This window comes from Mustela putorius, unplaced genomic scaffold, assembly GCF_011764305.1.
Source record: "Mustela putorius furo isolate JIRA1106 unplaced genomic scaffold, ASM1176430v1.1 tig00000580_pilon_pilon_pilon, whole genome shotgun sequence".
NCBI lineage: Eukaryota > Metazoa > Chordata > Mammalia > Carnivora > Mustelidae > Mustela > Mustela putorius.
In genome coordinates, this window is record NW_025421423.1 from 2,110,475 (window position 1) to 2,125,273 (window position 14,799).

General features: G+C 49.5%; 1 protein-coding gene across 4 annotated transcripts in view; it reads right to left on the reverse strand.

Moving 5' to 3' along the window:
* The window catches only part of FBXO10 (F-box protein 10), a 68,825-nt gene that overhangs the window by 4,987 nt on the left and 49,039 nt on the right, over positions 1-14,799 (reverse strand). For all 4 annotated transcript variants that reach the window (XM_004747623.3, XM_045081591.1, XM_004747624.3 and 1 more), the window contains 6 exons: positions 12,394-12,543; positions 10,004-10,140; positions 5,857-5,927; positions 3,952-4,104; positions 2,505-2,774; positions 492-805 (listed from right to left, as the gene is read on the reverse strand). In XM_004747623.3, coding sequence (XP_004747680.1) covers positions 492-805; positions 2,505-2,774; positions 3,952-4,104; positions 5,857-5,927; positions 10,004-10,140; positions 12,394-12,543 — 1,095 coding nt within the window. The remainder of the gene's footprint in view (positions 1-491; positions 806-2,504; positions 2,775-3,951; positions 4,105-5,856; positions 5,928-10,003; positions 10,141-12,393; positions 12,544-14,799) is intronic.

The window sequence follows — 14,799 nt, forward strand, 5'->3', positions numbered from 1 at the left end:
GTGAGCATAAGCACCCCTGATGTCCAGAAAAGGGGTACCTCAGACAGCCTGGGGGAATTAGGGGAAGCTTCCTGAAGGAAGTGATAGCCCAGGTGCAGGACTGAGGAGAGAAGGGGAGAAGGGTATGCAGGATATACAGGAAATAGTGTGTACATAGGCTCTCCACATTAAGCACCTACTGCACACTCAGTCCTGTGAGAGGCAGTTCTGTGAGTGGAAGGGCTGAAAGAGCTCTAAGCTTGACCTGGAGACCACAAGATGCCCCCAGTGGCACCCCCACCCCAGCTTTTGGCTGGCAGCTCCTGTCCCTCCTTCAGGGCTCAGTCCACCTGCCCCCTCCCGTGGGAAGCCTCACTTGTGTCTGGGCAGGAGGAAGGATGTCCCTGATGGTACCGAATGCTTTGGGCTTCTCAGTGGACAGAGTGTGAGGACTGTCCTAGGGTTGAGCCCTGTGTGGCCACCATGAGTCAGACACATGTACACATACACACCTTTGTGTCGGACCTGGGCAAGAGCTGCAGCCCGCTGCCCCGGTTGCCAATGATGTCATTTTCGATGACGACGCTGCTGTCACCCTTGGTGATGATGCCATGGCCTCTGTTGTCATAGATACCATTGCCCCGGAGCTCCACCTTGCACTGGGCCTCGACCTTGACCCCACTCTGGCGGTTGCAGGAGATGCTATTGTTGGCTACACGGGTGAGCTGGCTGCTCTGGGCCACCGTGATACCTCTGTCCCCATTAGCATGGATCACGTTGGTGAGGACGTGCAGCGCCTCACTGCTCTGGACGTAGAGGCCTGAGGCTACGGGTAGAGGGGTTGGGAGTAGGGTCAGCCCTGACAACACCAGTCAGGAAAAACCTCCATGCAACTGTGCTGTGCACCCTGGGAGAGAGGTGAGGAAGAAGAGGCACCCACACTCAGAACCAGCCCCTGGGAGTTTCATCTTTTAAGATGTAGACAAACTGAGTAGGCGGAAACCCAGGAACATCAAGGAAGCTCTGTTCCTTCTAAACTAAGTGCTCAGTAAACAGGGAAAGGTGACACAAGACTCCCTGAGCTCAGGGGCTCACAAGACCCAGGCTCTCCTTCCCTGCTCACATGTGTCCCCTGTCACCATCTTACTGCTGTGCATACCTCCTGTGACGGGGTGCACACTACCTGTTACACCTGCCCATTCCACCTCCACACAGAGCTACCAGCTGGACAGTTGCTCAGTTTTTCTAAGCCTCTCTATTGTTTTGGGACATTTCCTTCACAAGGGAAATCCCATAATTTTTGAATAGAAAAATTTACAAGCTAAATATCTAAAATATGTTAGAAATTTTGGAAAGAAAATAGTGTTTGGGGTTGTATATACTTAGAGACACTACATACTTTTAGAAAAAAAGTATAAAACTCAGCAGGTGTAGAGCCACATGACTTGGTCAGGAAGAGATAGCAGGGCAGGGGGACCTGGGGATGATGAGGAGAGGACCCCCCAGTGGTGACATCTGCCCACCACAAGAGCAAGAGAGACACCAGCAGTGCAGGGAGGAGGGTGGGCGGAGGCCAACAGGGGCCACAGTGGGCCGGGAGTCTGCAGGTTCCAGCTTCTTGGTGCCACATGCCTGCTGCTTCTCCTGGCCTGGTGGGAAGGGCGAACATAAATCAAGGATCTGTGAATTTATGTGGCTTTGCCTGTCCTACAGACAGCAGGGCCACATGGAGAAAGCCCTGAACTGGGAGGGGACAGAACTCATTTTTGGTTGGCTCCCACGCTCCTTGCCCTCTGCTAGTCCCAGGGCGAGAGCTCGCCTGTGCCCAGGAGCCTCCTTTTAACAAGACTGCCTCCATCAGCCGCCACAGTGGTCCTGACGGTCAGCCAGGTTTGGGAACCCTGGACTTAGATCAACTTCATATGCTTCTCAATTCAATAAACACTGAGTATTTATCAGTTGTTATCCAGTTTAAGATAACCAGTGGATTTAAAACACACTTATTCTCCACATAAGAAAGAAAAATCAACAATTAAACCATGATATGCCATCAACTACAAATGCATGTCCTTAGATGTTAAAATGTGGATAATGTATCTCAGAATGGATTAGAAACCTGATGCCGGGTGTGGGATTTGGTGGGGCAGCGGTGCTGACAGGAGTGGGGTTTGGCTCCTTGTCTCGCATTCATACCCTGTCCTAGTTGCTGCAACAGCCACAGAAACAGATCCCATCCGAGGCCCTGTAAGTGCCGGTGGGACGAGAGTAAGGGAGAGAGAGCACATTCAGAGTGGGCTTTGAACTTCAAGTTCTTTGGGATGTGTGGATAAGGGGAAAGGGAATTTCAGGGAAGAGAAACAGCATGAGTTAGTGGAGCTGGGGGCAGGACAGAATGGATTTAAGTTCAGGGAAGATAATGTCCCGAGGGCTGGGGGAGTGGCTGAAAGTAGGCCACAAAGCGAGAAGAGTGCCTCCTAAGGCAGGCGGTGGGAGCACGGAAGGCTCTGGAGCGGGCAGGCACTCACCTCCATTGTGATTAATACTGTTAGACTCAACAAGAGCTGTGGTGACCGGCCGGCGCAGGGGGTCTTCATCCTTCTCCAGCTCCGTCTCCCAAAGGACGGCATCTCCGTCCTCGCTGAAGTTCTCCTGCGCCCCGTGCCCTCCAGGCAACTCCCCAGAACCGTCCTTCTGGCTAAACACTGCCACTCCGTACAGGCCGTTGTAGCTGACGTGGTTGCTGGTGACGTGGGGCAGGCTGGATGACATCATCCACACGCCACAGCCCTTATTAGCTGGGACAGGGAAAGGAGCTGGTCACGGACACTGAGCCGCAGAGAGGCAGCACCCAGTGTCTCCCCGAGGGGGTAGGTACTGGCCTGGGAGACAGAGGCCCTGATGTGCTAATGGCCTCAGACAAGCCTCTGTATGGCTGGAGGCCTTTCCTTCATACAAGAGGGATAACTATCAGGTCAGTTTCACAACCAGGATCATACCATAGGGTTTAAAAGTGCTTGGGGCACCTGGGTGGCTCAGTGGGTTAAAGCCTCTGCCTTTAGCTGAGGTCATAATCCCAGGGTCCTGGGATCGAGCCCCATATTGGGCCCTCTGCTCAGCAGGGAGCCTGCTCCCCCCCACCCCGCTTTGCCTGCCTCTCTGCCTACTTGTGATCGCTGTCAAATAAATAAACAAAATCTTAAAAAAAAAAAAAAAGAAAGTGCTCTGAGAACTGTGTAGGCCACACTTCCAGGTTGGAAGACACAAACCCAGAGGGACAGCACCAAAGGGTCCTCAGAGTTCATCCAGCACAACCCTGTCCTGCAGAGAGAGGGAGGTGGCCTCTGTCTGAGTCCCAGCCGTACCCCTTCCTAGCTGCGTAACCTTGAGTGGGTTACTAAACCGCTCTGTGTCTCGGTTTCCTCATCTTTAAAATGGAGTTAATAACCGTATCTACCTCAGCAGGCAGTCATGATGACGGAATGTGCAGCTAAAGCACCTAGCTGAGAACCCACGTTAGCTCTCGTGACTATTAGAGATGCAGTCCAGAGAGTAAGGTTTGCTCAAAGGCACAGCATGAGTGAGAACAGTTTCCTTTCCAGGGCTATCCTAGTTCTCCCATTAGATTTCTAGTTCTCGGGAGCAGAACAAAGGGTAAGAGGTAGATGCCCACGTGTCAGAGCCTACATGGCCCTGTCCTCACACAACCCCCACCTTTTGCTATTTTAAATCAAGATGAAGCTCCCTGCTTGGCTGACCCCATGCATCACAAGGGGGCTTAGGAGAGGCTTCTGCATTCTGAGAGGGGCTGTGTGTCTGTGGCCTGAGACTGACACTGTCCTTCAGGGCATCTTTGAGGCCCAGGGACAGGCAGTGACTTTCTCAGGATCCACCAGCTAGAGATGGAACCTGGGCTTCCTGCCTCCCTGCCTGGGCCGGACTCCAGACCCCACCCCCTGGGAACGTGCCTCTCACCATAGATGGTGTTTCCTTCTATCAGTCCTTTGCCTTCATCCCCCACGACCACACCGTCTGAGTAGCCAAAGCAGATGAGGTTGCTCCTGAGGACCGGGACTCCTCCGCGGCGAATGTCTACGCCTCCCCACTGGTTCTCACGGATGACGTTTTCTAGGAGAGGCAGAAGAGAGATCAAGACCAAGGGCCACCCACACTGGCCAGGAAGACTGGGACAGCTGAGAGAAAGGACCTTCTGAACCAGGACACCCAGGCTGCACTGTCAGCAGTCACCACTCTGAATCTTGCCTGTTGTGTGACTTTTCAGGGACCCAAGCGCTATGGGCTTTCCTCAAGGGCAACGTCTCTAACTATCTTGTGCTCTCTTATATCTCTAGGTTCCACTGTATCTAGTGGCCTTCAGGACCAATGACTAAAAATAAACTGGCTTTAGAGCCCCTGGACCAAGGCCAGGCAGGGTTGCCTGTCCTGGGGGCTGTTTCTGGGAGGGCTGAGGCAGACTCCAGCCATTTCCCCCACCAGCCTGGGGAGGCACAAGCTGGTCCTTCTCAGTCTCAGCTCTGGACTGACCACAGCTTTCTTCTCCTCTCCTCATCCACCACTTCTCTGGGAGTCACAAGTCGGGGGGCTTGTGCTGGGACCTTGACGCCCCTGGCACGATGGCTGGGCAGACTCTCAGGCTCTTGGGACTGGAGTGCAATGGCCCAGGAGACCCTGTGTGACTGGTCCCTTCCTGCCTCTGTGACCCCATCCCACCCCTTGCCCCCTTCACCATACCCAGTCACACGAGCGATCTCCCTGCTCCCCAGGCGTGCTGACGGTGTTCCACAGGCAGCCCTGCATGGAATTCTGATTCTCTCCCTAGGCTTTGTCCCATCACTCAGGTCTGGCTTACATGTCACCTTCTCAGGTCAGGCCTGCCCTGACCACACAATCTTAAATACCCACATCACCTTATTTTAATTAATTTCAATAAATTATATGTAGCTTACATATTATATATTTATAAATAAAATATATATAACATAGATTTATGTAAATATATAAAGTTAATTATATAGTTAATTATATAGAGATTTAATCTCTAAAGCACTTATCACTCAGATATGTTTCTTTTGTGTGTGTATGTGTGTGTTGTTTTGTTTGTTTTCCCCTCCTAAAATATCAGTTCCTGACAACAGGAACCCAAAGGCAGCAGTTTCACAGATTCTGTTTTGTTCATTGCTGTATCCCCAGCTCCTGCATACAGTGTGTGCTCAATGAATGAATGATGAATGAAGGACATATGGGTGCAGTCAGAGGGATTCACTGGACCGGTCTCTCATGCCCCAGGTATGCCTATGCTCTGTGCGGAGCCTATGGTCATGTACCACATAGACCTGATCCTGGTCATAGAGAATTTGCTGCCTTACAGAAGAGGAGACTGACCTTACACAGACCACAAATAAAGTAAGATGTCCTACAGAGCATGCCTGCTGGGTACAGTGAGTGTGTGCACAACGGGAGGGCAGGGCAGGCTTCCTCGAGGAAGGGACATGTAGGCTGAGACCTGAAGGAGTTAGCCCGGCAGCGGGGAAAAGGGGCTGGGGCTCCAGAGCAGGCACAAGTCCATAGAAAAGACAAGAAGAAGGGTTCGGTCTGTGTGTCCTAAGTGTTTCTGACAGTGTTATGTGAGCCATCCAGGGAGATCTGTAAGCAGTGGGCCTGACAAAGAGCAGACAGATACTCCCTCTCTGGGACAAGTGGGGCCAGTGCATGGGGCCAGCGTCCCAGAGTGCTCGTTCACTAGCCAGAGGCAGCGGCCAGTCTGTCAAGGGGAAGGACTGGCTGGCAGCAAGGTCAGGGATGTTGGCTTGACTGTTGGTTGCTCAGCTGGCTACAGCTCTAGGCAGTTCCCACTCCTACCTGTGATGAGGCCTTTGCCGTTCTCATTCACTGCTATGCCAGCTGCACGGCCCTTGAAAATGTGGTTCCCACTAAAATGGAAGAAGAAGAAGAGAGTAAGGCCAGATCGATGTCATGTGTCAAAGCCAATGCCTGCCCAAGGGGACTTCTCTCTCTTTTTTATTAAAGGTTTTATTTATTTGATTGACAGAGAGAGAGCACAAGTAGGCAGAGTGGCAGGCAGAGGGAGAGGGAGAAGCAGGCTCCCGCTGAGCAGAGAGCGTAATGCGGGACTTGATCCCACTGGGATCATGATCTGAGCCGAAGGCAGAGGCTTAACTGACTGAGCCACCCAGGCAACCCTAAGGTGACTTCTTTCTTTTGTGGCTTTCCCCAGATGACTCAAGTCCACAGGGGCATAAAGCATTTTCTCAAGTCCTAAAAGCCAGGCATTTAAAAAATTGTCAGTTATCCTAGAGACAACCTGATCCAGAACTAAACCTACAACTAGGCGATACAAGCACAATGATATTCACGTTTCTGTGGCCTCTCCTGACTATCACTCACATTTAAACACCAGTTGAAACACAGGTCATTGTGGTGCACAGGCGACAAGTCGTGGTAGTTCATCAAAAATTCCTAGGAGACTGTGTTAAGCTTCTCTGGGCATGATTTATGTCCAAAGCCTGAGTCTGTTCTCTGCGTATAGAGACCCTACCATCTTCTGTTTGTATCCAACAGCTACTCGTGACCTTTCCCGTTACCTTAACCATCACCTCTATGCACCAAATGACAACATAAAATGATGACATGCCTTAAAAGAAGAAAAGCAGGATTTAAAAAAATGGGGTTTTAAGAATACTGGACAATGTGCGAAAATAAAAAAATAAAAAAGAATGTGTAACCAACATGAAACCTCATGGGCTGGCTCCACATGAGGAAGATACAGGAAAACACGCTCCTGTTCAGAGAAACGCAGAGCCATGGAAAGGCCTTGTGAATGAAAAACCCGAGCATCTGAAGGACATGCACTGCTTCCCAGTCTCTGCAACTTGAGTTTCCTATTAAAACAAGGCCGGTCACACCCAGACATCAGCACAGTTGAGTTATCCTTGGAGAACACACATTTGCTCTGTTATTTTTACTGACAGGAATGCTGTGACCTCTTTTCTTCCTGGAAGGGTACCTGCCTCCTGTCTTGGGAGGCAACCCTCCCAACTCCTGTCATGTGGCTGGATTTCGGTCCAAGAATTCACCTGGCTCTTTAGAGCCTGATACAGGGCCTGGCACCCCACAGAACTTCATGGAGCAGGATTTAGCTAAGCTTTCCATTTCTGAGGGCAGAATCCAAATGGTTTATGTCCTTGGGAAAAATACCCAGCAAATTATGTTGATGCTGGGTAAGCCAAATGTCAACTGCCCACACCATGCATTTGAGTTGAACAAGTGAAATCCTCTGTTAAAAACATCGCCATTTTTGCCCTTAGATCTGGAGTATACTTTGATCTGGTTACAATTCAATCAGCAGATGGTTACTGTGGGCTTCTGGAATTCATAGTCAGAGACTGTCCCTAGGGTAGGGCATGCCTCATTCATATTTCTGCAAGCTGTGCCTTAGAAGCAAATGCATGGGCGGTGGGTTCTCACTATAACTCTCACTTACCTTTAGAAAGACCCCATGGCCACTTGGAGAAACAGGTATGTGTGTGTACACAGGGAGGACAAAATAAAGATAAAAGAGGTATCAGAAAACGTTTAGGAAAAGGGGACAGATGATTGTTCTAAGAACCAAGGATGGGATATTTACTGAGGATGAGCCCTACTGAGCCCTGAGCTTCCTTGCAGCCAAAGCAAAAAGAGAAACATAAGAGGTAACACAACTCTCGCAGGCAAAGAAACTCCTGTGGTTTGCCTTATCCAGGCCACTTCAGGGATCTCAAACTTGATTCTTACCCTCCCCCAGACCCCCACCCTCTATCACAAAAAAACAAACGTATTCTCTCAAAAAGATTCTGTCATTGTTGCTGTTATTTTTTTTAAAAGATCTCATTTTTACTTTTAAGTGTTCTCTATACCCAGGGTGGGGCTGGAGCTCACAGCTGTAAGACTGAGATCACACTCTCCCACCATCCCGCCAGCCAGGCGCCCCTCACACAGATTCTGTCTGAAAAACCAGGACACCAATCTGACTATAACCAGTCCTTACTCAAAATTCTTCAACTGTTACCAGCACCCACAAGGTCAAGTCCAAACTCCCCAGATTGGTGTAGGGATGCTATAACAAATTACCACAAATGTAGTGTCTTAAAACAACACTGATTCATTACCTTCTTGTTTAGGAGGTCAGAAGTCCAAAATGGGTCTTACAGGGCTAAATCAAGGTGTCAGCAGACGTGTGTTCCTTTTGGAAGGTCTAGGGAAATCCATTTCTCGTCTTTCCCAGCTTTCTTGGCCTCCAGCCTCATCCCTCTGACTTCTGCTTCTGTTGTCCCACCTCCTCCTCCCAGCTCATTCTCCTGCTTCCCTCTAAGGATCCTGAGGATTACGCTGGGCCCACCGGATAATCCATGATACGCTCCTGATTTCAAGGTCCTTGATGAACACATTTGCAACCTCTAGTTTACCACGTAAGAGCACATGTTCACAGGCTCCACGGATCAGGGAATGGATGATCTGGAAAGCCATTATGCTGCATATCCTACTCGATATCTGAGGTTCTGTGTTCCAGGAGGAGCCTGTTTTGTAGGCTGATCTACTCACCCCCCCGCCCCGCATCTTGTGGAAGACACACATTTGTTTCCATTTTTCCAGGACACACGCTAAATTTCACTGCCGCTGGGCCCAAAATACCATCTCCCTGGCCACAAAATCCGACTTACCCACAGCTCAGTGTCAGCTCCCCTCATGCCCTTCCCCGACTCGCCTAGCTGGAATTGTGCCGGGTTCCTCTGGTACTTACACGAAGGCCTAGTGAAGCACCCATTTTGGTGAGTCTCCCCTCCTGGTTATTCGTATGTTTGTCTTCAGCATGAGACTAAATTCTATGGAGCAGAGACTGTTCTTACACACTACGTCACTGTCCCCTTACATAGAGAGTAAACACTTAAATGTGTGTTAAAGGAATAACAACGGACAAACACATACACCTACACATGCAAAGATGGGAAAAGGGCTCTGGGACCACTAACTGTTTTTAGAAGCTGCTGTAACAGTGGTGAAAATAGCTGCCTAACAGTACTAGGACTGGTCCAAAAAATAATGGAATGTCAAAACAATGGAATGTTCTGAAACTTTCTAAAACTGATGGAGCCCACACAACAATATGGAAGAATGCATATGGAATAATCAAGGGAAAAAAACCCACTTCAGAATATATTTGCTGCACACCTGAGCCAGTTATTTTCCTAAAGCAAGACCTAACACGTCGTGTCAGACGTGTTCTCAAGCCACAGTGGACGGTTAGCTAAGCCCTGAATCTGGTCTCATTGCTTGTGTGGTTTACTTTAGTAGGAATGTCCACTCCCCACTTCCGTGACGGTCCATGTGCTACCCAGATGTCAGAGTCCAACTCTCATGCACTCCTGGAAACGAGGCCAACCCACACCCCCAGGTAGAAGGATTCCCTTGATAGCATCTGTCACAGTCTGCCGCATGCGAGAGCTGGGATGGCAGCTCCCTGGTGCCGGCAGTGCCCCTGCCCCTCGCACCTACAGCTCGCCCCGCTGGTCAGTCACAGCATGCTTCTGTGCTGAGGCCGGATCTTAACAAAACATCCTAGGTGGCCACTTTCAACCCAACAGACTTGTCAGTCTGAAAGCTCAAACCTTTATGCCATCTCTATCTTAGAGTTATGTCTGGTCCCACGTGTCCCCCATGCTAGAGTAAGCTGCGGGGGAGGGGGACACCTTCGTTACCATTATCAGAGGTGCTCAGTAATGTCTGCTGAATGGAATGGCTACACCATGAACTGGAAGGGAACGCAAATGAAAGCACTTGCGTTACTACAGTGGGATGAGGGTGGGGTCTGGTCTTCGCTTGTTCTCCTAGACAGCCATATTCATAAACAGAAATGTTTTCAAATGGAGGAAAGCCAGGGAGCAGGAAAGAGAGAGACAGGAGAGGAAAGAAGGGACCACGGGTGAGGATGGCCCAGGTACAGCACACATACCTCACGACTGGATTTCCATGGTACAGGATATAAATGCCAGCCTCCTTATTTGAAAAGATTTGATTGTTCCGGATGATACCTTTCCCATTGCCGAGGACGACAATGCCAGAACGAAGGCCGTGGTGGATCTGGTTACACTGCAAGGGAACACGAGACAGCAGAGAAGACAGATCAGACAAGTCGGCAAGAAGCTGAGTGCCCAAGCGCCGCCCCTCAGCTGGGCCAGGGTGAACACACACTACAGAGAGGACAGCGCTGCTGAAGACCCCTTGTTAACGTGGGACTAAGTGAACGGACCATGCTGCTGGCCCCTGCACACACGCACAGCTGTAAGGGACAATCTGGACACAGGCGCCTTCACCAACCAGCCCCTTGCTCTGTACCCGCAAAGCATGCCACTGAACGCTGCTGAGCCTCCAGAGCACCCTCCACCAGCATTGCCTCCTCCCATCATCTGGCCAGCCTGGACCACCCCGGGGCCAGGGAGCCCACCTCTCAGGGAAGGGAGCACCCCACTACACGACAATGTTGGCCATGTGTCATCCCAAGTGGGCCACCTTCAAGGAAAGGGGAGAGCCATGGCTCCTATGCCTCACTTCCCATTCAGGGAGCCTGTGGAATGGCGCGGCTCTGGGGAGCTCACTGTTCCACGGGGCATGAGATCACAGAGGGTGTATGCACTACAAAGACCCTTAGATTTATTTCAAATATCTCTTTGTACGAATGGGGAAGCAGGCCCGGGGTCACACAGTGTGCAGCAGAGCCAGATATGAGACTTAGCTTCCCAGTTACCTGCTTCTGCACAGGGACAAAATTTTAGATCATAAAAAATGATAACAAAATGCTAATTTACAGCCTAAGTACATTCCTGTACTTAAACCAGGAAGTTAGCGGTTTCTCTTCCAAAATGATTTCACAAAAACATAGTTCTAGCTTGCTTGAAAACGTTCCACACCGTAAGCTCTCCTATTCTTACTCACTTTCCAGATTTTCTCCTGAAGGATTTGGCAGACTCAACCCAGGCAACCACTGTCTAACAGAACTCCCTCACAGGGTTGGAAAGCTCGGAGAGGGAAGCGTAAGCAGTGGCATTTCCATCCCCCACACCCTTTCTCTTTCTCCAAGCCAGGGCAGAAACAGAACACCCCCTTCCCCTGGCTAAACCTGCCTGTCCCCTCTGTCCCTAGGAGGCAAGCTCCTCTCATCTCTCTGGCAACAGTGGCAATAATTTCTTCAGCCAAGGCTGTGCATCAGACGCCAGCTGCACAGCAGAAGCGCAGTGAGAGGAGGGGCTGAAAGAGGACACTGGCTAGGCAGGTCTTTAAATATAGTTAGGAATTTCCTTCATCTGCATTTTGCAAGGGCAGTCTGATACAATGGGTCAAGAACATCAGCCCTGAGTCAGACCGACTGTCAGCTCTGTCATTTGTTGTATGATTTGGGGCAACATCCTTAGTCTCTTTGTGCCTCAGTATCTTCATTTGTAAGGTGGGGATAACAGCAATTCTACCACAAGGCGTTGTGAAAAGATTAAGCCATAAATAAGTAAATATATACAAAGTGCTTAGAGCAGTATATGGCAAACAATAAGCACTACGCATAGGGTGGCTATTATTTTTTCAAGCCCATGAGAAGTAGAACACATCTCCTAGTTCCTAGGAAATGTGTCTCTCAGGGAAGCCCAGAGTAGAAAAAGGAGCTGTTCTCTCATATCACTGGCCCCATATTCTACCATCTTAAGTGGCTTTCGCGATGGTGTAAAATCAAACTTACATGACCTCACAGTACCCATGAAACAAAGAATCTTCAGAACTAAGTATCTTAAATGTCCTTCTTATAATGAAAAATGACCTAACTTGGTGCTTGACTTTTGATCCAGATGTCTGGTGGGGCAGATATATCTTTATTTTCATCAAACTCAAAGCCAACCAGAGCCTGTCAGGGCTGAGAACGTGCTCTGTGAAATTTCCCTGTCTACCCAGTCCTGTTTCTTACTGACAAGGAGACTGAAAGAGAGGTGACATATTCAAAGCCATTCCTAATACAGAAAGAGCGAGGCACAGAGTCACAAAGACACGTAGAGAAAAAGGTATGAGCCACTTGAAAAGAGGAAGCAATATAAATTCAAGATAGTGGGGCCCCAGGTGGCTCAGTCAGTTGAGCATCTGCCTTCGGCTCAGGTCATGGTTCCAGAGTCCGGGCATCAGGCTCCCTGCGCTCCCTGCTCAGCGGGGAGTCTGCATCCCCCTCTGACCCTCGCCCCTTTTGCACTCTCTCAAAGTCTTTAAAAATAAATAAGCTCAAGATGGCAACATTTATTTAAATAATTTTAGAAAAGGTTTGAGAACCAAGCACCACTCCGAAAAGAGCATGAAGACAGAGAGGAGTACCAGTATGAGTGGGTTGGACTTTTTCCGGATGTCTACGCCTGCCTCCGCATTGTGGTAAATGTTGTTCCCAGCGATCAAGCCTCCGCCCTCCAAGCGAAGAAAGATGCCTGACGCTCGGCAGCGGTGAATGTCATTCCTGAGCATGACGATCTAAGCAGAAACGAGAAAGTCATTTGTTTTCTTGTCATAGGTTTTTTAAAAAAACCACTTGGGGAACACTTGAGTCCTTTTCTTACCATCTGCTGTTCCGCCCGCAGGCAAGGACTGCCTCTTCCCACCTTGTGTGTTCCCAGGAGCAGAGTGAGCTCTGTGCCCTGCTTAGCTTTGCCCGGCAGGCTCCTTACCAACCACAGAGCTGTGTGCTTGTTTGTTTTTTAGGAAAACCTGGACTGAAGGTTGGCCTGTGCCCTGTATTCACAACTTGCAAGCAGAATAATTGAATGATGGGATGGAAGGGGCCCTCAGAGAAGAAGGGATTTGGTGGTCTTCAAACTCTATGTGGATTGGGGTTACATGAAGATCTCCCCAGTTTCCAAGGGCACAGCTACAATGAATGGAATCAAGTTCCCACATGTGTCTTTGCTGAAACTCACGTGCCTGAGAAAACACCGAGAATAACCTACCTTCTCTTCCACTCTGTAAGACAGAGTCCTACTCTTGTCCACTCTGAATCTTTCTTGGGTGTATGATCCAGGGGTGGAAAAACCACCGATACTCTAAACTACAAGACATTAGGAGTATTGGTATAGGGAGGCCTCCCTTAAATAAAGTACCACAACCCAGCATACAGCTCATTTAAGGGCATGTACTGCCACTTGCATTTCCTTGCCCTATTTAATAAGCATATTAAAAGAATAAATTTGTATTATTTTAAGCAACTGTGTATTCATAGTAAAAATATATCATATTAGGATAAACCATGTGCTACTAACGATAGATTACACTAGAATAAAAGACTGGGAGAGATAAAGTAGAACGGAAGTGTGATTCAAGAGAAGCCTTCTATTTAGGATAGAGAAAGGCGGTAGAGCATTCACTGCTCCCACACTTCCAAGGATAGAATCAGATAATGTACAACAGCACATACTTTCTGGAACCCATCAGAGAACTGAGGTGGCAGGACAACCAACGAGCCTGAAATCCAAGGACCACAGGCCCCTCCTGGGAGACGAGCTGTGAGCCCGTGCTCGCCTTCGCAGATGCAGGTGCCCCAGGAACCAGTAAGAATCCAGCCACGCGTCTTAGCGAACTAGACCAAGTGTGAACTAGAGTGAGGGTGCGGAAACTCTGCGAGTAGGCAGGTCTGTTCACTTCTCCAAGGGGTCTTGCTAGGTGCTCACGGGGAAAGACTGGGGACAGCCTCCCTCATGGTGCAGGCATGGGGAAAACTAGCACAGCCACTGTGGAAAGAGCACTAAGCCCCCCTTGGAGTTTTCTCCCCAAGCTTCCTGCCCAACAAGGCTGAAGCGGCTGGGGGAAGGGCACCAAACCCTGCTACTCTCAAAGAAGGGAAAGAAAAAACCCCCACCTCGGCCCTTATCATTAGAGGCCCCTTCACGCTGGGGGTGAGGTAGCTACTTCCAAGACTCACTAGATATAGCACAGCAGTACAGGACAGCAAGCCTACCACTGGCATAGAGCCACAACTGAAAGCAGTCTGCTGCAGGGGGGGCAAGGCCATGGAGGCGGCCCTCTCTGAGGAGCAGAGCAAAGCCTCCTGGCAAACTGGCAGAAGATGAAGAACATGAAGCCTATGGTAGGCGGAGGATAATGAAAGCAAAACATAAACCAGTGCAATCCTCACTAGACTGACCCCAAACCTGGTCCTCTGAAGGCCTGGCAAAAGAAGAGGTATGTTCATCTCCACATATAAGTGCTACTGACTTCAGTCTCTATACAGGACACACAAAACAGCAAGAAAAACACTAGGTTTCTTTTTGGTGCCCGAAGCAACTGGGCTCTTTCTGCCAGTCTTACTCTTAAACCAGAGATGCATGAATTTTTCGTCAAAAATTCTGAATATCAGTTTCTTAGGTGCTTTTCTAGAAACTCACTAGGAATTTATAGGCTGCACAATTCCTGCCAAAAGCCGCTGGAGACAATAGTTTAAAAATGCTACAAGTAAGGCTCTATAACTTTGCATTTCTCCTTTTCGATGACTTCCAACTACCAACTGCTCCCAATTCTGCCTGGCATGGCATTTCCCTCCCCAAAGCTCCAGAACCAGGTAACCAGACAGCATCTCTGCTAGATGCTGGAAATGCCCCAAACTCAGCATCTCTGTCTCCATACCCTAACCTCCTATGTTCCTGCTGTTGCCTCTGCCACACAGGCCAGAAACCTAGGCCTCATGCCTTTGACCACTCCCTCCTAAAACCCTCGTTTCTACCTTTCCAGAATGTCCTG